At 46.2% G+C, this 26,898-nt stretch overlaps 1 protein-coding gene across 1 annotated transcript in view; it reads right to left on the minus strand.

Annotated features, from left to right (window-relative positions):
• The window catches only part of SATB2 (SATB homeobox 2), a gene marked incomplete at its 3' end in the record, with an annotated part of 126,641 nt that overhangs the window by 7,291 nt on the left and 92,452 nt on the right, over positions 1-26,898 (minus strand). The window contains exons 9-10 of the mRNA XM_084264786.1: positions 25,986-26,141; positions 14,669-14,866 (exon numbers count right to left, since the gene is read on the minus strand). Of these exons, the coding sequence (XP_084120912.1) occupies positions 14,669-14,866; positions 25,986-26,141 (354 nt within the window). The remainder of the gene's footprint in view (positions 1-14,668; positions 14,867-25,985; positions 26,142-26,898) is intronic.

The following is a 26,898-nucleotide window of genomic DNA, read 5'->3' on the forward strand; positions in this document are numbered from 1 at the left end:
TCAGAGGGAATCGCAAGGAGAGAAATGAGTTCCACAGGGAATGAGAAGTCAAAAGCAAGTTTGGTTTCCAGGCTGGAATGCAAGCTGGTTGAAGTGATTCAGTTCAACATCTTTGGAGCACACATGCCATATGCCTCCCTCTGCTTTATGGCAGTCGCCTTGCTCCAGGGGCAGGAAACAGGCAGCGAGCGACCTGAAAACAAGGCGAGGCACTCAACAAACACCCAGCCTCTGACAGAGCAGCCCCATCCTGGGATTCTCCTCAGTGCCCAAGCTGTCAAAACTGCTCAAAAAGGTGACTGAAAGGGCAAGTGGAAGAAAGAAAAAAAACCCACAAACAAAACAGCACCGAAAACTTCCAGTTGTGCACTGCCTTTGCCACCCCACGCAAAGCGATTAGCATTAGCAAGAGTCAATTAATCCTGACCTGAAGGCGGAGGGGGTGGGGGGAAGGTGTCTCCCCGCTCGGGCACACACTGCTCCCATTAATGCTAACAGGAGCTTAGCATGCATCAAAGAGCAAACACACCACAGAACATTTTAAAGAGCTATCATCGCTGGAGATAAAATATAAATTACAGCCTGATTACACCGCGCTGCTAAGAGGCTCCATGTGCGGCGTCGCTCACAGTGACAACTGGAGATGGCCAGATAACTTTTGGACAGGTCTAAGGTTACTGTAAGACATCTGCGCGGAGGAATCTTTCCTCCTCTTCGCTTTCCTTTCAAGAAGCCGTGGCACTGCTGTCTGCACGGTTGTTTGAAGAATGTTTACAAATCAGCTTGACAAAGAGAAAAAAAAATCCTGCCATCACTTGACCACAGTCATGATCTTATTCTTCAGTAATGCGTGGTTTATTTCCCTTTCCCGATCTCTGTTAATAGACAGCACGTGCCTACACAATAGCCACTATTTTGTCTGTATAATGTTAAAAAAATAAATCACAAAACTCTGACAATGCAGAGCAGTGTCCCGGTGTTTCCTGGGGTAACTGCTCTCCCTCGAACGCTAACTCAACCCTTCCCACCAAAGCACAGGCACCGCGTTCATTGCTGCGCAACTGCCTGAGAACTGGCTGGTTTTACGGGGTCGCACAAACAAGCTCATGCTGATGAACGTTAGTGGATTAGCTCCGAATTTCCCATCATTGGCTGGCTGAAGCCAGATTCTGAGGTTTACTGCGTTGTGACCGTGGCCAGTGGTGGATACCCCCTCTCAAACACGAACCTACAGCCTTAGAAAGTTGTCAGCAACCACCGCCCAGCGCGCAGGTGAGGGCGGCACGTACGTACACACGCAACAGGCCAGAGTCAGTCCGGCTTCTGCTGGCACAAACCAGGATGCTGGTGACAGAGCGGCCGATGTGGCCAGGAAGCGTTGCACAATGCCGCTGTAGACTCTCTCCTGAAGGCACTGGTGATGGATGACTCCATTGTCTGGGGATGGGGCATGGCCAGCACAGCTGGCACTGGGGCTGGCTTGCTGCATCCCACAGCAGGCAAGCCGGCCTCTGCCAGCCTCGAAGGAGCCATGCAAGCCTCTCCTGCCTGTAACCTGTGGTAGCGAGGCAGCCTTCCCCAGCAAGGGAAAAAGCAACAACCCCATGAAATTTCACACTGCCCTTCTGCACGGTGACACTGACTGGAGTCCCACTCAAGCAGGACTTTTTACATCTGAATGCATCAAGGGCTGCACAGCCTTCCAGTTCACACTTCCCTTCTTCAAAGCAAGAGCAAAGGTTTTGTGGGCCTCTGATTCACCTCTTCCATGCCTTCTCCTGTAGCCTCAGCAAGGCTCTCTGGGATGCTGTGGCATGTAGAGCCCTGATCGGCCGTTTCCAAATAGCGGCAGAGCTTGGTGGTGGTTGGGGAAATGTCTGTCAAAGATTTTGGGTCAATCCTGGGTTTCCCCATCCCAACCCTGCTAATCCCAAAGAGGAGCTGGCAGAATGCCACAGGAAGTAACAGAAGGCTTTTTGGTTTGCTTTTCTGCAGACAAAACACTTCCTGTATCCTCTGCATTTTCTTGCTTAATTAACACTACACATGTTCTCCTTTTCATTCAAAAATCTGAAGACCATTTGTGGGCAGCATGAGCAAGATCTTCCCTAGCAATCCCCAACCTAGAGCCACGCTCGAGGCCAAGCTCTAAACCCCTAACCATGGTGGCACGGGTTGGCGCCACTGTAATCATGTTGTTTTCCAGTTACTCAGATCAGGAGTAGGCGCTGCATTATTTCAGGAAGGGTATGTCTGGATTAGACACTGGATTCTGGGGGGGGTGTGCAAGGGGGTAATTATTTGTCCCATCAGACTGTTTTAGGTCCTTACAGATGGCTATTTAGGGTTCCAGGAATATCCAACTGGGCTGCTAATTTTTACAATGGGGGCAGTCAGAAGTCAGAAGAACCTGACTGTTATGGTTAGTGAAAATAGCAGATTTGTGCTGATAAAACACTACTCAGCATGTTTTTTGCTTTCGAGACGTAACCACCAATGCACTTAATAACAGGACTCGAGCAAACTATACTGTGTGAATCAAACACATAAAAGTATAAATATTTCTTTTTTTAGAAAGCAAGTCTTTAAAAAGTGCATTATAATCAGCTACCATGGTAAAGGGCAAAACATCCAGCGTTACCACACAGGCAACTGGCAGCGTGGGCTTTATTATACCCTTAGCTTGAAACCGGGTAAATAAAAATCAAATGACCAAAGTACAGTCTCCTGCACGGATTAGGGCTCTGAGGACAGGAGGCCTCAGAGAATTAGATGTGAAATCCTTTGGCTGATTGCACTCTGGAAAAGGTGGACACACCCAGAAGGCAGAGGAAGCTACTCCACTGCTACTGCTCCCTGCGTCTCACTACTCTGACCTGTACCTATGTCACAGACTGCGGATGCTGGAAGAAAAAGGTGTTATGGAAAGTAAACCTGTGGTTTCTAGTCACAGAACTAGAAAATACGTGGTTGGGGAAATATGCCGTTGTTAATTTTAATTAAATGGTTTAATGTATGGCCAGCGAGGCAGCGCTGGGACAAAGCCAAGGCGCCGTTACGGCCCGGGGATCCATCCCGGCTCAGCCGCTGCCTGCCTGCTGTGGGGAGCTCTGCGGACGGCTCAGCTATGGCTGGCTGCATGCATGCTGTCACAAGGGTGAGCTCACACTGGACAGAGATAGGTGTGCAAGGAGCCCCAGGCTTTTGCCAGATATGCAAAACGCCATCCTTTGCTTCATTCATGTCTGGTATTTTTCAGGCAAAAATCTTTCTTTTGGTCAAAAATGTCAAGTGGCATCAAAGTATTGCCTAAATAAAGCCTATTTTGCCAAGCTGTCTACCCCAGGCCAGGGGGGAAGCTGTATTCTGACAAAGTTCAAGCAGTTATTCGGGCATTTTTAATGGAACCGCATATTCTGGTTCCTTTTATGCAGAACAACTTTTGCTCCTCACATTTTTCTATTTTCCTTTAAAGAATTACGTTGCTCTAAACTCCTGCAAACCTTTTTATTTTTTAAATTTTACCTGACAATAGTTATTTTAAAAGCATCGACATATTTTTTTCTTTTGGTATTTCTGAAATGTCAGCATCCCCTTAAACTCAGCTCAAGCACTTCTATAGCTCTAGGCTGTACCACCCAAGGAAGAGAAGCTCACGGCCATCTATCTACCACCTACCTCCTTCTCCGTCATATTTGCAAAGGGTTGTACTGATGGGAGCTCTGAAAGAATGAAATGTAATGTAGTTTATAAAAGGAGCTGGATGCGAATCTTTCCTATCTCAAAATCCAATAAAGCTTATGATTTTTATTGCATGTGGGAGTCCTTTGGTCTAGGTAATACTGATAAGCAGCTTGGCCAGTAAGTCTGATAAAACCAGAAAGTATTTTCAAATATATTCTGGTCAGAGACACCTGGGAATGAAGTGTGTGTGTTGCAGCTGATGGCCCCAGGGGCACACATGAAACTGGGATATTTTTCTTGGTTCTGCTCCATCTTGCCATGGTTTTGTCCCATCCCCACCAGAAAGAATGACTCTAAGCCTCTCTTGTCCTGGAATCTTCCTGGAAAGGAGGCATCATCTCAAAACCTGCTCCATCTCACCTTTCCAACACACATGAACCCAAAAAATTTACAATGTGCTTCAGTCAGGACTCCAAACTGGACTTTAGTGAGTCCTAAACAAAGCAACGGAGTGTTCTTACTCCTGATCTCATTTAAACGAGGGAACACCAGGAATAACATTACTCCAAGTCAGCAATGCTGCCCTGGTGCTAATCAAGCCATTAAAAAGGCATAAGCAGTTTGTTTGACGCAGAGGGACAAAGACAACCACAGAAATGAATCAAAACCAGGCAAAGATTAGAGATTAAAAGTAATAATACTTTCAGCAAACCGCAGGCTGAATGCATGATAAGTGGCTAAAAGACACAATCACTGCAAGATCTAGAGACAAAAAAATGTCTCCTGACTGAATGAAATGTAAATTAAACTCGCTGTGGTACAGAAGCGTTCCCTTCACAGGGCAGTACTCACTGCCGCTGGGAAATCCAGACCCGCGTGCTGCAAAGGAGGGCTGCGACAGCTGACCCTCCCTGATCTCAATTAAGAAAAACACACACGCTCATCGACAGGGGTTGGAGGCAAAGGAAGAAAAACCCAAACACGGCAGACTCGCTCGAAGAGATTTCCATGGAGGTTCCCTCCCCGAACAGGCAGATGGTTTCCAGTCAGTCGAGGTCGGGGGCTGCCGGTGCGGTTTCCTGCCTGCTCGCCTTTGTAGCTTATCTAGATCGCATCAAGATACACAGTCCGAAAAAATTAGAACGGGTAAGTACAGAAATTAGAGAAGCTAAATACAAATGAGCCTTGGTTTGCACTCAGGCAGAATTGTAGGGGAAGCCATGCCGGCAGAGGGGGGGATGAAAGCAGCACTGCTGACCCCTCTCTGCTGGGACAGCCTCCTCCGGCTGTGGCACATCCCATCTGCAGAGGTCAGGCCAGGCATCAATAACGGTGCCATGCCTGCCCAGGCACCACAGCTCTGCCTACCTCTATCCCACGGACTCAGCAGCTTTGGAAACACCCCCTGACATCAGTTTACAACCCTGCCTACTTTACCTGTGCTGCAGGTGCCAGCCGGCCGGCTGGCTCCGCGCAGCTCCCTGTCCAGACTCACAGCCCTCAGAGGGGTGCCACACACACCGAGCACCTCTGCATGTTCTGCAGAGCTCTGGGCAGACACTGGCTCTTGCAATGCCGTGCGTGGAGCGAAGCGAAAATCCAACCAGGAACGTATGCGCAAGCTACCATATGGAAAGGGCATTCTCAAATTAAACCCTGAAACCCAGATGAGATCTGAGCGAAGGACAGTTTCACTTAAAGGAAATCTCTGAGGTCAACCAGCAATTAACTGAAAGGTTCTGATTGAATACGCTATTGACTGCGCTCACATCAGACAGCTTCCTGTTTATTATACCTTATGGGCTGTCTAGGTGCCAAGACATTAAACTGTCAATAATCTATTAATACTAAACAGCTCCTCCCTCCTTACTCCCCCATGCAAATACTCTCAGGCTAAGAAACTGCACTACAAAGATGGAAATTTTTTAAGTGAGATGGAAACGAGCTTTTTAGGGTATTTCTTTGCTTGGTTCCAGCTGAAAGTACAGCGACATTCATAAACAATATAACACGCAGTCTATAACTACATGGAAAAAACTGTGTTAAAAAAAAAATCAGACATGATTGAGACCATATCCTGAAATCTGGCTTTCTTTTCTAAGCCATCTTTAAACAGTCTAAGTTAAATTTAATTAACAATTTACAACAAGGAGAGAGAAGTTATTTAGAGAGAGGCCTACAGGTCCTTAACATCCAGTGTCTGGGAAACAGTTGTATGTAAAAAAAAAAAAAAAAAAAAAAAAAGTTTTAATGAATTTAATAGAGAAAAGCACTTTAATTAAATGCTGTCAAAGAGGATTGTATTAATGACTGCACACAAAGGAATTTAAAGCAAGCCAAGTATATTTAGCAAATAGGAAGTAGGCTTTCAGAGGCTGCAACTATTTATGTTTCTGCCATTGCAATGCATCTAGGAGATCACGTTGCCAATTGAAAGCAGTTATGTTATTAGATATGATTTTATTTATTATGGATTATTAAAATTTCAAATGCTGCAGGGAATACATTTATTCCACTTCTAAAATGAAAGAACAAAGATATTTCCCGCTTGTTTGGTAAGAGGAAAAATAGAGGAGGAAATAAATAATAAATAATAATAATAACTTAGCACTTAACTAGTGATGTGCTGTCCAGACAGATCTTTTTACAGGGCCTGTTGAGTCCTGGAATTTTAGCATGTCTCTTTCTTTCTGCTACAACTGGGTGGATTTGCAGTTGCTACCGCAGCTTCCTTCAAGGCAGCATGGAAAGAGGAGCCAGCTCTTACTCCTCGTTGTATCCTGTGACAGCACAAGGGGCTTCTGCAATACTCTGCATGTTTCAAATCCAGAAATTACCAAAATCCCAGGAAGTGAAAAGAAATCTAGGCTGCTAAGGTTTTGCAAGGAAGACTGAGAAGACTGAAGTTTTCCAGACCTAACCTGGAGACAGCCCCACTGCTCTCGTAAAGCTCCCAACAACTACAGGGCTGCAGCAAGGCTTTCGGCAGAACATCTTCCTCTACACCCTTGTGGCGGGCGGGCGGGCGGAAGGAAGGAAGGAAGGAAGGAAGGAAGGAAGGAAGGAAGGAAGGAAGGAAGGAAGGAAGGAAGGAAGGAAGGAAGGAAGGAAGGAAGGAAGGAAGGAAGGAAGGAAGGAAGGAAGCTCTTCATGACCCTCCCTGCCCACACTGGGATTCAATCTCAGCACATCTAATGGGCACGGCCTAGTAAGAAGATAACGTAGAGATCTGAGCCATAAATTTGAGGAAAAGCAACTAGAAAATCCAAGGGCACCAAGATTATTTTGTACCATGATGGTACAAACAGCAAAAAACTAAATTGAATTCAAGCTGGAAACCGAGGAATGTTTTTTGACACAAAGTTAATGAGACGGCTGGGTCTGTAATATCCAGGATATGTTCTGTGATTTACCACATCCTTCTTGCCATATGTAATGCTACGAGTTTAATAATGGTTTTAGAAGTTTCAAACTTCTCACTGCTCCACCAGAGGCACCTTCTATGTGCCTGCATTCCTTGGTTTCTCAACACCAAGTCCCTTTTAAGTTAGGCACCACGTGAATTAGTCCCAAATTACTGGTTTGAACATGCATTTATTTGTACTTAAACATACAATTTTTACCTTCTAATTTGAAACATGAAGAAGTAAGAAGAACTGGGGAAAAGACATTGAAAAGGAGGCACAAGGGAATACATACTTCCTTTCACAATCCGAGTAGCATCATAAATGGCAAAGTTCAATTTTCTAAATACATTATTTGATTTTTGTTTAAGACTTTTATTAAAGTCATGTGTGATGTGTGTTGAGAATGTAGCCTTTGTTGTTCCACAGCTAGGGATCTTGCAAACAGCTTCGCTTTGTCTGTGCCAAGATATTTTGGAATATTCTTTGAAACACTGTAAGCATAGATGACTGTGAGAAAAATATGTGCTACTGTACTTCTGGATATCTGATGTGTGAGAATAGTGCATACACACAAAAACATTTTCCTTTTCACTCTGCAATTCCTGTAAAAGTCCATACAAACACAGAACAGCAGACACTGAATACTAACCCTGAAAAAAACATACCCTGCACATACTACAGTCGCTGGCTATTTCCAACCATTTAGAAAAAATAAAGAAGAAACGTCCACACCAATGATTTCTGAAAAGACTGGCCCAGAGTGAGGAGACCGAGCACCTCCATCCCGCTCTGTCCTGGCCTAGCTCCCAGCACTGCCCAGAAGCTGCCCAATCTCCTTGGGGGATGCTTTGCAACATGGGAAGAAGAGCAGTTTGCTCATTATTGGCGACTTTGGGGGACAAGCAGTGCAATGTGCTCTGAGGGCACGATCCGATCTTGATTCCCTCCCCGTGTAATTTTTACGACTGCCTATCTGCACAGCGAGGCCAGCTGCAGCGAGCCAGGGCTCTACCTTTACCCTAACATCTCCGTCAGGAGCCCAAGAATAAACTGTAGTGTACGGCCAGTAGCCCATAAACGTGTACACATCTCTACAGCCTGGTATTATCATTTACATACAAGTGACAGGGAGCATTTAGGGACCATTAAAACGAAATTAACAACAGCGTTATTTCTAACTGCAAAAATTTTCAAGGACCAGGGGCTTGTCTGGTGGATGTTCAGACTTCAAGATCTGTCTGTTGCCAGCCAGCAGCCTTCAAAGGTGCCACAGTTTAACCCAGGTGGCAGCTAAAACAACCAGGCGGCCGTTCGCTCACTGCCCCCCTCAGGCAGTGGGATGGGGGAGAGAACCCAAAAGGAAAAAGAAGTAAAACTTATGGGTTGACATAGACAGTTTAATAGGACAGAAAACAAAGATGATAATAGTGATAAAAGAATATATAAAACAAGTGATAGCAGAGCACAGCTGCTCACCACCCAAAGCTGATGCTCAGCTCATTCCTGAGCCATGCCACCTCCTGGCCAAGCCCCCAGTTTTATATGGACCATGACATCGTATAGTATGGAATATCCCTTTGGCCAGTTTGGGTCAGCTGTCCTGGCTGTGTCCCCTCCCAGATTCCTGGACACCCTCAGCCTTCCTGCTGGCAGGGCAGTAGGAGAAGCTACAGAGTCCCCGACTACTTGGCAGCAACTAAAACATCAACATGTTATCAACAGTATTCTCATTCTGAATCCAAAACATGGCACTGTAGTGGCTGCTAGCAAAAAAATTTAACTCTCTCCCAGCTGAAACAAAAGGTTATGTGAATTTAAAGAGCATTATTTGGTAATCTTGCTCGAGATGTTTGCTCATCCTCAACCTACTATAAGTCTACAATGCTGGCAGCTTAGCATTTATGAGGGACAGGTCTGGAAGAAATGAGGGCTAAATGTGGTCAAATTGTGAGACAGCAGATCTCATTCTGACATGCATTTCCCCCATAGTTCTAAATCAAGGACAAAATAAATACTCCAGCTGCATCCCACCCAAAGCAAAGCTCTGAGCTTTCTGAGTGGGATGAATAAACCTGCAATACAGCTATCTCTAAAAGTCCATTTGGGCTTGCTGAGTACAAGTTGTCTCACCAGTCTTGACCACCCCTGTCTGAGCAGAATAAGGAGCTGGGGGTATCCAAAAGCAATGGGTATCCATCTACAATCTGTCTTCTGAGTGCAGAGAAATGATCAAAAAGCAAAGCAGTTGGGTGCAGCCATTAGGAATGAATCACAAGGCATTAAGAATGAATCAGAGGGCACATCATCCCACCAAAAAAATTGTCTAGATGAGGCAGTGAGGGTCAAATTCTGAAAGCAAGCATGGTGTAGGAAAGTAGCTTTTGTCCAAGTCTCCTGGACAACTCAGCTCTGATTTCTAGTGTGTGGAACCCCGCGCTGTACCTCACACAAACGCAGCAGAAACTCACTATGCACGTCATCCTATCGATCACTGAGCGCACCACATTCCCCTTGAGTAACACAGCTTTGCTTCACTCATCACCTATGATTCCCTAGTATTATTAATTAATAGTATTTTTAAGAAAAGAAATTTAAAATCTCATGATGTTTTTCTATCTACATGCTACGCATCTTGTGACCCATGAACTCTAAGATGCTGTTTAGAAGCAGACATTTCATTAGGAAGAACTACTGTGGTGTTCATTCCCCTCTTCATTACTCCTAGAAAGAGAATATGAAATGAGTTTTGTTGGCTTGCCACTGCCACTTGCCTTGACCCATTTTTACGGGGGCTCCACGTTCTGCTGTTTTGTATTTCATTGTCACTTCTAAAATACTTGTTCCCTCACAAAATGACAAAATTAGTATTTCATTTACTTCTGTGGTATGTTATTTTCCGCACATTTAAGGAGAGACCACAATGTTTGCAGTGAACACACAATACAAGAGCTTTCTGCCATGCTTCTTTTATTTACTAATGCTTGTCCATGACTTACGATCCGAACTATTATAAATAGGCAGATTTGCCTAAATCAAAGCTTCTGGGGAGAAAAAAAAAGAAAAGGTGGAGGGATGTCATTTTAAAAACCTGACAAAAGGAACAGTGTATCACGAAGCATGGGAAAACCATTCCTGTTTCTTTAAGGCAACATCTGACTGCTCTTAAATCAATATATACCTACCAGCTCCAGCAGATCATAGAGAAAATGAAAGACAAGGTTTCCCCGCTCTCCGAATAGCAGGTACTTTGCTGCAGCAGTGGCTCATTACTCCAGGGAACCAGCTTATCCACCCCAACACTCCAGAGACAACAGCTTGATTCATCGTTTTCCCAACTGAGTCAGGTTTCTCTGCCCCAGCAATTAACAATGAATTAGCACTATATTAAAGTGCCAGGCAAGATGGTTATTCTCTGGAGTAGTCACCTTGGACACGGCAGACGAATAGTGGGAGAAGGAAGAGAAATTAGATTTACTGCCCCAGCCTATCCGTACCAAACACTGACTCCCTAGCTGGCAATGGGAAGTGGCTGTAAGCACTTCACAGCACTAACACTCCAGCAAGGTCCAGCACCAGGAAAGAGCTCAGGAACGGTGGGATCTAGTGAGGGATGGAAAGTGAGGCACGGTACCCTCCCCTCGGCAGGGCAGGGAGGTAAACGCAGAAGCATTTACTGGCTGCTTGCTGCAAGGTGACTACTGTGTGTGCAGCCTGTCCAGCAGATCTATGTAAGCCAGACCAAAGGTCCAGCCAGGATCTGGTGTCTGATGGTGGTGGCAGAGGATGAGAAAAGGGGAGAAAGATATTAATGATCTCCAGCATACCCTTCGTCCTCCTGCAACCTGTGGCTGAGGCACTCTGCAGTCAGAGGTGAAGTCCCTGTGGTATCCAGCTAGCAACAAACTCACAGGTCTTTTCCTCTGTCCCACAGCAGCACTTTGTGATGAGACCACATTGCATGGGAGGGGAGGGAGAAAAAGACACGTAGTGCACACCTGAATTTTCTTAAAAACCAAGCGAGCAGCTGTGGCGAGCTCAGCCTGCAAGCACAGCAACATGTAGGTGTAGTGTGGATGCTCTGCAACAAGCATGTGAAGGAAAATCCAATGCTCCGGCACGTCCATATGGTCACACCCGACGCTGCCAGAGAACCCAGCCATGTCACAGAGCTCCGCAGGGCTCACATTTTATGACTTCTCAGCACAATAACAAATAAATCAAGTGTGCAGAGAGGAATTTCTTCTGCCCTGAGCTTCCACTTTAGACTTTTTTATTTCAGAAATAGGAAAATATTTTATTAAATGTATTAATATATGGCTGACAAGGAAAAATCTAATGGAAGAGAGGAAAAAAAGACTATGTTTCTTTTTAAAGCCCTAAACCTAAAACTAAACAGTGAGGTACAGGCTAGCAAAGCTGAAAAGAGGGCAAGAACCTGCCACAAAAGAAACAATCCATTAAACATAAAGAGCCAAATTCCGCCCAGCAGATCTTCTACAGCACTGCGCACACCGTGCTGATAAGAGGGCAGAAACCAAACCCAGCCTTGGGGTGCTTCCCTCACTGAAGATGCACCCAACCTGTAGTCAGCAAGAGAACTCCACAGACCCATTGCAAGGAAATCTGCCGTTTCCAAGCAGCCACACTGGGGAAAAAACCTGAATTTTATCTATCTGTTCTCTTTCGCCCGGTCACGCCTCTTGTGATGACAGCCAGGAGTTTCTTCCAAGTCCTTCGGTCTGATGGAGGGGCATCCCCAGCCCAGAGAGGGCTTGACCGTGGTGGCAGGGAGCTCTGGCAGCAGTGTGGGGTGGCCTGTTGTCAGGCTCTCCCAGTCTCACAGCTGGAGATGCAGGAGGATCAAGTATCAGACACAAGTTACTGTACACACGTCAAATCCATCAGAGCAGAAAGAAAGATGGGGTGGGCAGAGGGAGAAAGCAGAACTAAGGGCCTCCTGCCTGCTTCAGCACTGCACCTGCTGTTAGTCGCAGCACTGCTACTTGTATCTTCTTCAAAGGGCTGTCATCTTCACATCAAGGTGAGGGTCAGGGCTCAACATGCGGTGCACTTTTCACTAGCAAAGCCTGCAAACCAAAGCAGGTCAGTGACTGCAGCTCTCTGGTGCTTCCACCCCCTGCTATAAGGCAGCCCGGCGCTGTGGCAGGCATGCTGCACCCGCCACCACTCTGAGAAGGAGATGAGAGTCACTTTCCCACCTGACACTGTGGAGGGGATTTCAGATAGGCAGAATGTAATTACTTGGCCTGGAGTTCGGCCAGGAGCGGGGCCCAAGACCCCTACTCTTATGTAAAGTGTCACAAACCCTCCAATGACTGCAAGTGTGAGGACCTCAGCTTTACATGTCTGGCTGCTGTCACTGATTTTTCATGGCTAATTACCTAATAGTGACCCTAGCAGCAAAGCCAAAAAAGAAACCTTCCTGCTTGAAACAATTCAAGTCCCAGAGACTGAAAACTATGCAAAAATTGCTTGGTGCAGGATATCTTCTGACAGTAGGGAGCAGGTGGACAGCAAACCTCCTGTGTCTTGCACTGGTTGCGTGCCACTCAGAAGCCTACTGGGGTTTTTGGATGGGCAAACATAGCTTTAAAATGCAGCACCCCCAAAACACAAGCCTCCTGTATCAACTGTATACGAGGGTCTCCAGAGTTTTGCCGTATGTAGTTGCCAGCTGGTTCCATTTATTTTTCTTCATTTTTCATATTTTGACTGTAATAAATAATTAATCCATGGCTTTGTAACTTGCTGACAAATACAAATGCAGCACATTCCAATGCAGTGTAACGTGTCACTCACAAGAGCCGACCTGCACGACGCAGAAAACTGATGTGCTGAAGGCTTTGGAAAGTAGGGTAAACATCGAGATCACCCACAAGGGCTCAGGGAAACTTTCTCTTCAAGCTGTGCCTCAGAGGATATTCCTACTGGCTCTGGGCACTGCAACTGGATCAGTATGTTCAAATCTACACAGGTCTAGTCATCTTGCCTCGTTAGCTTGGCTCTTTACCCTCTTGTAGCTCCTTGTCTCCAAGATCCCACAAACTTTTGGGAACATAGACAACCAAACTTGCCACATTAATTGCTTGGAGCACTTCCCTGACTTTGTAGCTCTGAGAATCTGAACCCCAGGAAATGAAATTTTGCTTCCAAGCAAAGACTGAATGGCAGGAGGAAGTCAGTAGCAGAAGAGACAAAGGAGACTGAACTAGGCAATAATTAATCTGGGTGAGACCATATTTCAGAAGGGGCAGGACTACAAGACAGAAAAGCCTCCCACCTTTTGGAGAAAGTGACTAGATAGTTGGCAGCAGTGCTAGCAGCAGCAGAACAAGAGCAGTGACAAAGAATAGAGGCTGAATGCCAAGGTTCACAGCAAGAACAGCAAGGCAGCTCAAGCTGCCGTCAAATGACCATGGAAAGATGCAAAGGTGGGAGGAGGAACCGAGGTTATTGGAGAGAAATGTAGTATGCACTCTGAGAGCGGTCACGCAGTGGGATCAGGTGAATGGCACAAGCACCAGTGGCTATCCAAAAGGGTGGTCTGCTGTGGAAGGAGTCATCTCAGCTTTTTAGATTGAAAAAGCATCTCCTGTGAGCCTCTCTTGATCATCATAAGCTGTTAGGTTTTTGACATGCATTGCTACTTATCAGGAACTTAATCAGGCTGACTTTCTCTTCTGACTGAAGCTGGGACTGCAAAGACGAAAAATCTGGTTGCATCTTCACTTCCCCTACACATCCTGGTGTCTATTTCTCATGCTACTGAGCCCCGAGGCAAGGATGGAACAAAGGTGCACAAACCAAAAATTCATACAAGTCACAAAGGTTGTAGAGGAGCAAAACGACCCTGCGAAGGCTGAAATGAAGCCTGGTCCCTGCAGAATACTCACTGTGGTCCTTTTAGAAGTACTTTTAAGTTTCACTGTATGTATAAAACACAGCTCTCCATGCTACGCTCTTCAAACCCCTGTGATACACATGGACAAATTTCTTCTCCTACCTTGCTACTTTACCTGCAGCGTTATCTGGCTCCTCCAACCAAGAGCAAGTGTATGACTGCAGTCATCCACCTGCCACTGTTAGAGAGTGGGTATCAGGGGTGCTCAGGTCCTGTGAGAAGGAGCAAGGGACCAAGTTCCCCCTCCTGTTTTGCTTCCTAAATAACCACACATGTCTCGCTGTTGCAGAGGAACACATTTGTACTCCTCTAAATATCGGCAGCTTTAGACAGCTAACTTGTGGTTTGGCCACAAAGCATCTACTGATACCAAGAGAGCTCCATAATATCACTGCTACTGACCTTGCTGTTACCAGTGACACGGATTGTCACATCCCTTCTCTTCCAACCACCGAGACAGACCTGTGTACACTCACACATGCTGCAACACACACACAGTGAGCTCGGAACCTGAGGGCTGTGGCTTGCACGTGGCCCTACAGACAGATGAAAACTGTCGTGTCTCAGCCTGGAAAGCAGAAGGAAGCTGGACTTTCTACCTGTTGACAGCTGTTCTTCCCCGCAGATACCCTGAGAAGGAAGTTAGCGCTCTGACCTGCACAGGCTCAGGAGTGAGCTGGACAACATGCTGCATACGCTCGCTGTGGTGATGTCTGGACTCTTCCTCGTAGATCACGTCCCTCTCATGCTGGGGAAGGTTCAGGAAGCGGCGGATGGTGCAGAGGTTCTCCCAAAGGGTGCGGTTTTCAGGACTCGGGTTTTCTTTCCAGCGAAGCAGCTCACACAGCCAGCCCTGCAACAGTAGGGTCAGCACAGTTAATTTGCTGAGCACTGAGGAATCAGATGTGAGTGGAAGGTCAGCTAGACTTAAAGCTCTGTGCTCCAAGTTTGGCTGGACTCATTTCACACAGAGCTGCCCCTCCCTCCCCCTCCCCCGTGCCTTCAGCTGCCCTTCGGTCCCAACAAATCCTTGACACATCGTATTTCCTGCAAGGTGGAGAAACAGACAAAATCAGCAGTGCTTACAAGGAACCAGGAAGCACAGCATCTTGACCCCTGTCATGATCATACCATGGTTAAAATACTCAGATGTAAATATTTTTCCTGTAGAAAACCTGAGTTGAAATAAGGGTGCATCTCCAGTTCCATTTCAGAGCCCCTTTGTTTCTGCATCCAAGCAGGGGAAAAGAAGACATAGCTCCTGAGCCTTGCCCACAGCCCTCACACTAAGGGCAGCAGCTGCAGGACCAGACGTTCAACCACTACTGAAAATTTTATAAGAAGACACTATCCAGTACAGACCTATAATCTGCTGTCATTATGTTGCACTGACTCTCCCAGCTTTGAACCCCGCTACGTTTTGACAGCTTTAAATAATCAGATGGACAGTGAGAAGACGCAACCTCACAGAAAGGGAATCCTCTAGTACTTAGCACGAGAGCAGCAAGCAGGGTCCTGCAGAAGTTACTAGGTGGAGGTAATTCTAAACCCAACTATAAATCATAACAACAGCAGATTTTATTCCTGCTTTGTGGTTTTAAGGTTAGTTTGAAATACCTTCAAAAAGTTACCACTTCAGACATCCTGTAGGACATCTCCAGAGGGGGCTGAGAGCTCAGACCTCTGGAGGGGAAGCACTGGTGCTTCAGGAGGAGACCATCTTGAAGCACAAAGCCAAGCAGGCAGCGTGATAGTAACAGCTGTGGAGGTAAGGACAGCCCTGTGTGTGTTGAGGATGTGTGGCGGTGACCCGGTACCCCCACAAGTTATCCAGGGATGCTGGTGGCTGTCACTGCACCTGCCTGGGGGGCACAGCCAGCTCCATCCTGCCTGCCAGCACCCCAGCCGTTTGGGGCTGGGGACAGCGACTCCCCTCCCCTGCCTGCGCACAAGGAGACGTAATGCAAATGACAGAACACGGGAAGATAATGCTGAGGATGCTGTCAACGCGCCTTACTGACTCCTGTCAAAATATTTTACCTAGTAGCTTTATAACCCATCATTTTCGAGCTACAACTCAGCATTCTGACACCATTTTGACAGGCACCTTGCAATACCTAAAAGATAGCTTGATTAATGTTAAAAAAGTCGGGTACGACAAGTAGCCAAAACTGTATTTTTCCAACCAGCGAGCAGAGCAGGCTGAGCAGCCAGGTTCACTGCCAGCCCACATGGGGGGCTGTGGTATTGCTTTTTTGTGTAACACCTTGTAAGCCATTGACAACTTCTACTCTGCACTCTAAACCCCGTATATAATATCATAAGCCGTTGTTTGTCTTACTCTCCACTGTGTCTTCTGCCTTCACCCCCCCAAAAAAGGCAAGATTTGATTATCTCCGCTGCATCAGCCAAGACAGCAACACCAGCTGTTCTCATTGTGCAGCCTCTTCCTCACGGCCTACATGTTAATAACCTGATCATTCCATTTTCTCCTTCAACTGCCGGCTGCAGCACAGCGAAGAGACAAAAACCCAGGCCCATCTGCAGCAGCTGTAGGCACTGAACTGTGAAGCCACCAGGGATTTATAAACTAATCTGTAACACAACACTGCCTTGTTTTTACAAGTGAGAGGCCACATTTGTGCAGACCTGATCTTTTCTTGCAATAAACTAGGAGGGTTGGGGGGGAGCAAGGATGAAAACAAGATATCTAATCATTTACTGGGGAAAAAAAAAAAAAGAATCTGTATTATATTTTCAAAGTATTTTGACTGGTATTCGGGTAATCTCTTAGCCAGGTGATGTCTGCATTTTAATGTGGTTTGGCCACGTCCCTTGGTCTCAGTTCTCCTCTTTCTCTTTCCTCTGCTCAGTAGTCCCCCAAAACTTTTTCCTTCTGAGCAAAGACAGGAAAAGAAATCTCCAGGTTCCACTGTATTTTCTCAGGGGTTCCTCCATACAAAACCCATAACTTTTGGAATGAAAAAGAAACATCTGTGGAAAAAACAAACTCCCATTTTTCCCTGTTTTCAGTCACCTGACTGTCTCCAACTGAACTCTTTCAAATGTTTCAAGCAGGTACGTTTGACATCTCCCGAGGGATGCTGCAGCACGAAGACCAATCATTTAACAGAAAACACACATGAAACCCTGTACCTGGTGGAGCCGGAACCCCGCTCAGGGCAAGAGAGCTCCTGGTGCTCTCCCAAGGGCTGCGGGGTGCTGGGCGGTACCTGGCTCCTCTGGAGCCTGAGGGCAACTCAGCTGGGCCAGCTCCCCTTCCCAAAGTCGGACCGGCTAGCCTGTCGGTGACTGCTGCAGTTTGATTTATCTGTCCCCTTATAATCAGCGCTCATTACAATCACTTAGAGCAACACTACAGGTCTCATTATGGACTAGGCACTCGCTGCCATTAGTCTTTAAGAAGGATAGCGCTCAATTTGCCTGGCAACATGCGAGGTCCTGACCTTGGAGCTATTAGGGAAAAGATTAGACGGCAGTGTGACCATGTGTGCAGACATGAGCAAACCAAATTAATTTCTGGCAAAGGGAGGCACCAGGCAAAGACCCCGCCATCCTGAGGACACCTGAGAACTTCTCCATTCCCCAAAGGAGATAAGCTAATGGCACGTTTAAAGGAGCCTGGTTCTGAAGGTGAAGCACATCCGTGGTATTTAGAGAGATATTAATCCAGTTTCCCCACAAAGTATTTGCTTGGCTGATCAGATTAAGGGATCTAGCCTTCAACAGCACACCCCCACCACAGCAGGCCCCAAGAAATCTGTGATACTTCACAGCCTCAGACATATTGCACCATGTGTACCCAGCTGCTACAATAATTAGCTTATGAATGTATCAGCTGGTTCTGTGATTTTTATAAATAATAACTAACCTACAGAGCAGAAAGATTTTCATGAGCCTAATATTAGCAAGAAATTGCAAGGTGCGCCTAACTCTGGATTGTCATTGTGCTCAACGCCCCGTCCTCCCCGGCGCTGCGCGGGACTGGACCTCCCCCAGCGCCATTTATAAATATTTATTTCTGCATCGGCAGCGCAGTGTATTTGTGGCAGCTTTCTTCACAACAGCCACCCCTCCCTCACCCCCGCACGCACACACGCGCACCCACTGTGTGCATGTGTACACTTACCGGCACCAAACCTCTCCTTTCACTGCCCTTTTCCTATCCTCCCCTGTATTTAGTCAAGCGTCCCTTCTCTTGCCTTCCCATTCAAGACCCTCTCTAGCCATCTAGGGGGCTGCTTATTAGGCGGTAGCGTCGGCTAATACGTGGGAAAACACGGCACTGCAGCTCACACACACACACACACATACACACACATTCTTTATGGCTGCAAGTAACCGCCTTCCCTGTGCACAGACGAAAAGTCTGCATCAGATTTCTTTAATTATTTATTTCAATAATCTTAGCACGCCATCCAAGAAAGTTTTGCAGTACCAGGGAGGAAAAAAAAAAAAAAAAAGAGAAGAAGAAAAAAAAAAAAGTGTAAATGTCAAATAAAACAGTGACAGATGACAGTATTCTCTATTGAATAGCACCGTTTCTTCGTGCATGTTCAATGAGAACTCATGAATTATTAATATGCAAATCTTTTTCTGTTAAAAATCTCAACTTGGGGTTTTTTGGTTGCAATTTTTTTTATTTTCTTTTATTTATTTCTTTGGGTCTGTGTATGTTACACAGAGCTTTCCAGGAGAATTATTTCATTTAAGAAATGCTAACATACAGAAATTCTTGGAGCTACAGCCATTCACAGTGAATTTTCATCTATAGCTACAGTTATTGGCATGAGGAAGGAAAAGTGAAGGAGGAGATGCAATCTCACCACCTTTTCCCCCACTCATCCACAACATCTGAGCTCACCGCACCACAAGTAAATCCAACTTCTGTGAGCATATTCTGAAAATCTAATAAACACCACATCCTCCCCGAGATCCACGATACGCTGTGCCTGACCCGGCCTCCTCTGCATGTCGTAACTCTCGCTCCGCTGCACTAACAGACCCCTCAACTGCCACAGAGTTACCAGGAGAGCCTGACGCACGCCAGTGTCAATATGGGTGGCAGAATCCAGCCCTTAATGCCAGCTTCTGAGGTTCTCAAACGGGAATGTCTTCCATTAAAAATAAGAGGAGGAAAAACAGCACAATTAAAGGATGCTTTTGGCTCTACAGTCAGGCACACCCACTGCTTGTGGTTACAAGGAATTCTGCTCAGAACTTCCTTCGTTTCACCCCAAAACTTCTAGAGGCATTGAGAACGCTGCCCAATTTAGCTCATTAAGGAGAGCTGCAGAGAAGTGCTGGCCTCTATTTTTGTTGTTCTCGTGAGACAAGATAAACATTTTCTAAGCATTTTATTTGATAAAACAAATAATATCATATTAATGTCCTATTTTTAACCTCTCTCTCTGTCTCCTAATCAAATACATTTCCACATAGCTAAGCAAACAACAACAGAAATCTGCAGGAAGCCAGCCATTCCCATTGTGCTTTTATGCTGTTAAAGAAACAGCATGCTTACTACACCAAAGCATTAGCCTTGGCGCACCCGAACCCCCTTGAGGGACAGTTAGCTGATGCAGCAATCGCAAGCCATATTCTCTGTCACTTATCCCTCAGCCCTTTTTAGCAGCTTGACCCCTCTCACTGTTGCTAGACTTACCCTGAGGCAGGGGAGGCCATTCCAGCAGCCAGAGGTACCAGACTACGATAAGCTCAGGTCTTCTAGCACTCAGCGCGGGCACGTACAAATATCCTGACCCCCATAACTGCCTCCCGCAGATCTGCTGGCTTGCTGTCAGCCAAGGGCCACGTTTCTGATTAGAGGACAAGAAGGCATGTGGCAAGAGGCCGGGCTGAGTTATGCTGGAGCTACAGGAGAGCGCTCCGGACAAGAAGGCATGTGGTAAGAGGCTGGGCTGAGTTATGCTGGAGCTCCAGGGCAGCGCTCACGCCTGGAGCGGTGTCACTACTGAAAGCCACGGCAGGAGGTGGTAGTTGGATGTCCACAGTGACACTGTCATAGGCAGCCTTTCTGCTGGGGCTGGACCACAAGGCACTTCAAACCTGGACAAACCTGCGACTAAACTGACCTCATGCTTCCCTCCACTCATACTGAAATTAATACTCATCACACAGCTACTTTTCTGTGCTGACATTTCCTAGGATCTCCAGTGAAAGCATGAGTAGGCAAATGGAGAGATTTTAGTAAGAGTGACTCAGGAATAAATCTCAAAAATAAAAGTAAAAGGCCATTCCCTCACCCACATCATCAGAGCAGAAAATGTCAACATATGTGACAAAAGGAAAAGCCGCAGCAATGATCGACACAAGGCTTGAAAGATTAGGAAAGAAACACTGCCGTTCTCCAGAGAAAGCTCCCCTTCTACATGGGATCACAGGGGCCCTCTGGACAAATTTCCTCAGCCTCTCTTCCCTCCTCTCAGTTTAGGACTCTGCAGTGCGAAATGAGCCAGATAATATTCAGCTCTTGTTCCTTAGTCGCCAAACTCTCTTTCCATGAATCCAATAAGTGTCTATTAAAATAAATAAACCCCCTAATGATTCAAGATAACCTAATCAAGAAAGCTGAAATGGATAAAAGACTAACTGTAATGGAGAGTTCTGTCATGGCTTCAATGAATTCTTGATGAGGGCCGGGGGAGGGGGACTGAACCTGAGAAGCTTTACTTGGAGCATTTTGATACAGTTCAAGGTTAATCACTCCATAGCTTCGATTTCCTCAAGCTTTCGGGACTTTTCCTCCCCCCCAAAAAATAATTGAAGGCCAAATGCAAAGCACTTTCATGAGGGACAGTTTCTCACTCGCCTTATAAAGAACAAAACAATAAAAAAGAATGAGGTACATGAGCCCTGACGTATCTTCATTCACAGCAATTCATGGGAACACCAAGTCTGCTTTTACAGCTCTTGGCCTCCGAGGGAAGGATGTTGTGCACTGAGGCTATTTCCAGCATGCCAAGTTCAAACTAGCTTCTCCCCATGCTGGAGAGGAAGTGTGGGCTTGTGGTTAGGGCAAGCAGCCCGCCATCAGCTCCCAGGTCTGCCAAGGACTTCCTGAGCAAAGCCTCAGCCTCGCAACTGTCCCTGCTTCACTCAGCTGCTGGGAGCCTAACACACTGCTGCAGATCCCGTCCAGGATGGCTGTCACACTGTGGATGCACAGAGAAGTCTGTAGAAATGAAGCTCACGTCCACAGGTACTTCAAAGAAACGTTAAGTTCAGTCAAGGAGAGAAATGTCGTTCTGTATTTCCTCCATATGTAACAAGAACATCAAAATACCGGCGCGACAGATACGCCCCAGCTGTAGAGAGTCACATCATCATAAAGGCACCGAGATGCTACAGCAGTAAGAAGTGCCCTATATACATACACTATATACTCCACGCATCTTCACCACCAGATGTTTTTACTAGCTGTTGTTCATCATCACTGGAAGCTAATTAGTTTAAGGGCACGGCACAGAAAATGTGTATTATAAGCTAGAAAGGGGAGAGAAGGTATCCCATCATAAGCTGGGAAGGAAAGAGAGGGAAGGACAAAATAATTGGTTTCTAGAGCTAACCCTGACTCAGAACGATGCTGCTTGTCCCTCCTGAAGAACCCTACTTTTTCTCGGGGTATGGGCAGGTGGCCATGGTGCCAAGACCCACCTCGCGTGGGCTCCCATTGTGGGGCTAGCCCCCACATCCTGGCTGGAGAACAGGCCCCCAGAAAATCCTGGCAAGGAGGCAGCAATCTCAACATGAAAATGAGAAGTCAGAGGACAGTGAAGAACTGTTGTGGTGATTTTCATCCATAGCCCTTCCTTTCTCTTAACCTGAAGGGCCTCAACCAAAGGGCATTTCTGTTCTTAGCCTCCAGGTCAAGTTTATTTTTCATTTGTTCATTTTTAAATTAGGCAAAGTTATGAACCAGAGACCGAGCTTTGCCACCTTAATGTTTTTTGAAATGCTGTTCCATGGGGTCTCTCTTGCTTTACTGTGGTGCAAATGGAACAAATTCCAGTCCCATAAGGAAGAGTTTCAGTTTCAAGGGTTTACTGGACTGGTGAAGGTCAAAGCCTTCCATTTGCCCTACGCGGGGCAGATCCCCAGCAGCATGTGCCCCACTTCCCCATGCTGCCCCAGCTTGATCAAGGAGAATCTCTTGCCCTGGGAGAACTGTGGGAAGTTCGGTCTCCGTGTTCATCCAAACTTTGCTCTCCATCAGACTGTCAGCAAGGGCTCCAGCCAGCTTTGCCCACCCTCTGTTTTGACAGTGGCTGTTTGTTTTGAGCAGAGCTGTATTCCTAAACTCACGTCACACAGACTACAAACAAACCAGCACAGCCCCTGCTAGGACTCTCACTAGCAGATGTCCGAGGGGTGATGCTGCTGTGCAGTATTAGAGAAGCACTGGCACATGGTCATGGGGGAGATGGTTTTCCTGATGTCAGGCTGTAGAGCTGTGGCAGAAGCTGGTTTTCAGGACCTACAGCCCAAACCTGCAGTAAACCAAGGTCAAAGCCTCTGCCTGACCCACAGCCCAGCTCTGGAGACACACAGGCCACCAGGAAACCCATCTTCCTGTGATTCAAATATAACCAAGAGAGCCCAAAGCAGACTAGAAACCAAATCCTGGTGTTCCAGCCACACTCAGAAACACTCCCACTGTGCTAATACAGGTCCCACATTCAGCCATTTAAAGGATAAAGGGCACTAGCAGGCGGCATCCCCAGAGAAGCATGCTGTCCAGTGGGTTCATCACCAACAGCTGGCAACTAAAACAGGATGACAGCTTTGGAGGCTGTTTGGAGGGCACTGAGCTCCTCAGTTCTTTCTGCCTTCAAAAATACAGCACTTCACAAACAAGGCTAAAAATCTCTAGATGCAAGTTGCAAGGAATAAAATGCATATTAAAGTAAATAAGTGATGAATAAGTCAATGTTCAAAATGAGTGGCTTGAGATCTTTACGAAGGTAGACTCCCTTAAAGAAGTCTCACGATGTCACCTCAGTACCTCCGTGATGCCATGTTCTTTGCATTTATGTTAACTTGCAAGCTCTGTGATTTGTACCCTCAGTTTCTAGCAGCTGCCCTTCCCTTTAGTTGCTGAACTGAGACTCTGCACGTCCTAAGAATAAGGATGGCTACTTGTTAAATTAGAGGTCAATTAACTCCACCAGTAGATGATGCCGCTTGCAATAACTGCTCTCAGTGGGTACCACTCTTCCTGTACGAAGACAGAAGACGAAATGAGGCCTCCATTGGCTCTGGATGCTCTCTTGGGTACATGACACACAGCCCTGTGTATAAAATGTCAAAACAGCCCTGTCGGAGATTCACTGGCTGCTAAAACTGTGAAGATCTCACAGCACCGTGGATTGCTGTTGACAGAACAGCAGCGCCCAACATAACACATGCCTTGTTAGCAAACTGGAAGCCTCTCAGTAGTCTGGGGTGAGGGAATAATAGCGGAAGCCAACGCAACGCAAGCCAGGCCTGTGGAGAACAGCAAGTGAACGAACCTTGGCGGAGAGTCCAAGCAAACCCTCAGACTAGCTCTTTCCCCCCCCGCTCTTCCAAAGCCTCCCTTCTGCAAACATGGGCAGTTTTCAATGAGCACTTCCCACCATGTAACTCAGCTGCTGAACTCAGCAGCATCTTCACCAGAAATGCCCACGACTGGCACGACTGGCCTGCATCAAGCACTGGGGAAGCCCCACCACTAGTTTTTAGAGAAGCAACACGCCGCCCACCCCACCACACCAGAGGCTGTCTCCCCTACACAGGCAGCTGTGCCCTTGCCTTTGGCACTCCTCCTGGCCACAGCTCACCCCAGAGAGTGGTGGTACACCACAGGCACACCAAGCCAGGCTGGGGGCGGGCACACAGGTGGGCTTTGGAGCAGGGGGAGGCCCTGTACTGCTATGTTTCTTGGCTACGTCTTCTTTGCCCCTGCCTTCCAGTGCCCCCATAAACCACTTTCATGCTCCAGCAGAGCACTATGACATCTCAGCATGGCGAATGCTGGGTCATCCCAGGGAGCCAGTATTGCTTTGGCAAGGCTGTGAAACAAAAGAAACATCAGCCTCAGAAACACTTCTTTATTCGCTGCTGCCGAAGAAACAAAACCTTTATGAGCAGTAACTTTAAACAATACCATTTGTGGATCCTGTTCTTAACCTTCTGCATCTGGCTTTCAAAATCCGCCCCGTTCTTTTTCCACGTGAAAGACTACGGAGCTTATTTTTGTTTTGGTGCTGGTGTGTAACGCTGCCAGAGAAGCGCACTCAAGCTGGCACAGACCAAAGTTGGTGAGCCACCCAAATTAATGTTGGGTGGTTCAGTCCCTCTCTATTTCAAGAAGCCTCTGGGTATAATGACAGGAAGCTTGCAGGCAATTTTAAGCCAAACCTCAGAGAGGCTGGCATTCAGTCTGCGTTAAACACTCCTTATTAAAAGCTGTCCAGTCCGGATTCTGGGTGGAACTTTGATATCTGCATGGAGTAAAGAATAAGGGGCACGTTTGCAAAATCAATTGTGCAGTTTTTATATTTACTGCACGTTTACCACATATGTCATTTATTACACAGTGGAAAACCGTTAAATGCACAGTAGTTGTGCCAAGTGGCATTATGCTTTTAACAGCTTTATTCGTTTAACAGCTCCAGTTCTCATTATATTTTGCCATGTGGTACATGAGATTTTTATGCATTTAACAGTTTAAGAGGGTTCCATGGTATTTTCCTTTTATGTATTTCATACTGTGCCTGGGATTTTGTTGGGGGGTAGAGGGGTTGTGGACTGTAACCTCTGTACCCTGACAAGAGAAAGCAAAAGGCAAAAAAAATTGATGATTAAATGAAAAAGAAAAAATGAATCAGACCTCCGTGTGTCAGGGCACAAATACCTACAACAAGGACAAGGCTCTCCCACGTGCTTTGGTAGCCTTTGATGCTTTGTTTATATGCCTTTCAACCTCTTATTTTGCATCTACTTTCATGACTACAATGTTGTTTCCCCACACAGAGGAAAAGGCAGCACACATTTTGCAGAGTGCATGCATCCAGACACTTCTAACCCACATCTCTCATTGTCACAGACACATTTGTGCATTTCTGTGTGCTTTCTGATGCCCTCTCCTAGCACAGCAGAGTAATTCCATGCAGGATCATAAGCAGCCCTTTTCATTAAGCGAACAATTCCTTCCAACGGTCTCCAATCCACTTGTTGTCCTTCCCACAACGCATTCTGTCTGCCCTCCTTTCCACAAAATCCCTTCTGGTACATTATATTTTTTTTAAGAGTTGGATGAAATTTTTAAAATAATGGATTCTCCTCAAGAATTTCACCTGACCTAGGCTCACCCACAGGTATTTTTCACACCCAAGGTGGAAATTAATCCAGGAGAACTCACTGCAGTGCCCTCTCATGCCTTTTTGTAAAACTGAATGGATCTGATGTGAATTATTCACATGGCAATACCGTATGCAGCACATGCAACATGCGAAAAAAGGGAAACACCTGCCTAATATGTGGTTTCCCATCACCTTCCCTCAGTTAATCACTTAAGAAAACAATTTAATTACCTGCCAAATGTGAAGGACACCATCATTTTGAAAGGTCCTTGTCCCGCTATCAGAGGTGGAAGTTATATACCACAAGTGGGAAAAGACATGTGTGTTCATATGAAAGGGGAGAAAAGGCTTGGCCGTGAGCTGATCCTTTCCTCTGTCTATTTTTAAAGGGAAAAGGAAACCACTTGAGCAGGCGAAAGCCAAAAACACGACAGGTTCCCCAGAGATTGAGATTATTATTACTGTAGGAACAGATGTATTTTTATTGGTGGGAGAAGGAGACAGGTCTAGTTCCAACCTCAGAGTTTGCTTTAAAAACAAAACCCCAAAAAGCCCCGCAACAACGAAATCCCCTCTACCACTCACCTGACTTTTATTGGCAGCCACTTTGGCAAACAGAGCTTGAGATACCTTGGCCCTTTTCATCTCCTGTTGGATCTCGTCATAAATGGCAGCTGTGATGTTGACGTTGGCGCCGTCCGCCTTAATGGGGAGGTCTGTTGTTGGTGTCGAGGTTTTGGCCTACCAAGAGACCATGAAAATAATAATTAAAAAAGTGCTGCTTTCAGCCCAGCCATCTGTGCAGAAATTATCAAAGGATTTCAGTCAGCTGATGCCAAACTGCATTAGCTACAGAGGGACACTTCCTGTCCATTATTCTAATCAGGTTAATTGTGATTGGAAATAATTGCAGTGCATTCCTATAGGACATGCAAGGCCCTGTCAACTCTCCCCCTCTCCTTCTCCCAGCATGTTTATTGAGCTGCTCAACAACAGGATAGGTAGCCGGGGCACTTGGCTGCAGGCAGGCGCTGAAGTTGGCTTTGCCAGCTAGCTACTGCAGCAGAGGCACCAGCTTCTACCTCTCCCCCCTCTCTAAAAGTGGCCTACACCTTGGAGGAAGAGCCAATTCTCCCAGAAAAAATGAGTAAATGGGTAGAGGTCTCTAAATAATAAATTATTACTCAATTTAATGCACTCCCTCAAGTCTCCCTCATCCTTTATTAAAACTATACGTATGTCATTTGAGTATGTATGGTTTCCCAGCCTTATCATCATTATGCTAGCCAGCCAGTCACCTAATTTCACCTAGGAAATCAGTGGAAATGAAAAAAAAAATCATTTCATAAAGCTGGGCTTTGGCATGCCTTTGATGTGCTGCCCTCATTCTCCTAAACTCATATTGAGATTTTGTGTATTCTGCTGCACTCCTTTTAATTGAATGATTTCCCATCAGCTTCTGTGACAAATGAAGGACAATAACGGACGCTGCCAGTGC

Source organism: Gallinula chloropus (genome assembly GCF_964237585.1).
Source record: "Gallinula chloropus genome assembly, chromosome: 5".
Lineage (NCBI taxonomy): Eukaryota > Metazoa > Chordata > Aves > Gruiformes > Rallidae > Gallinula > Gallinula chloropus.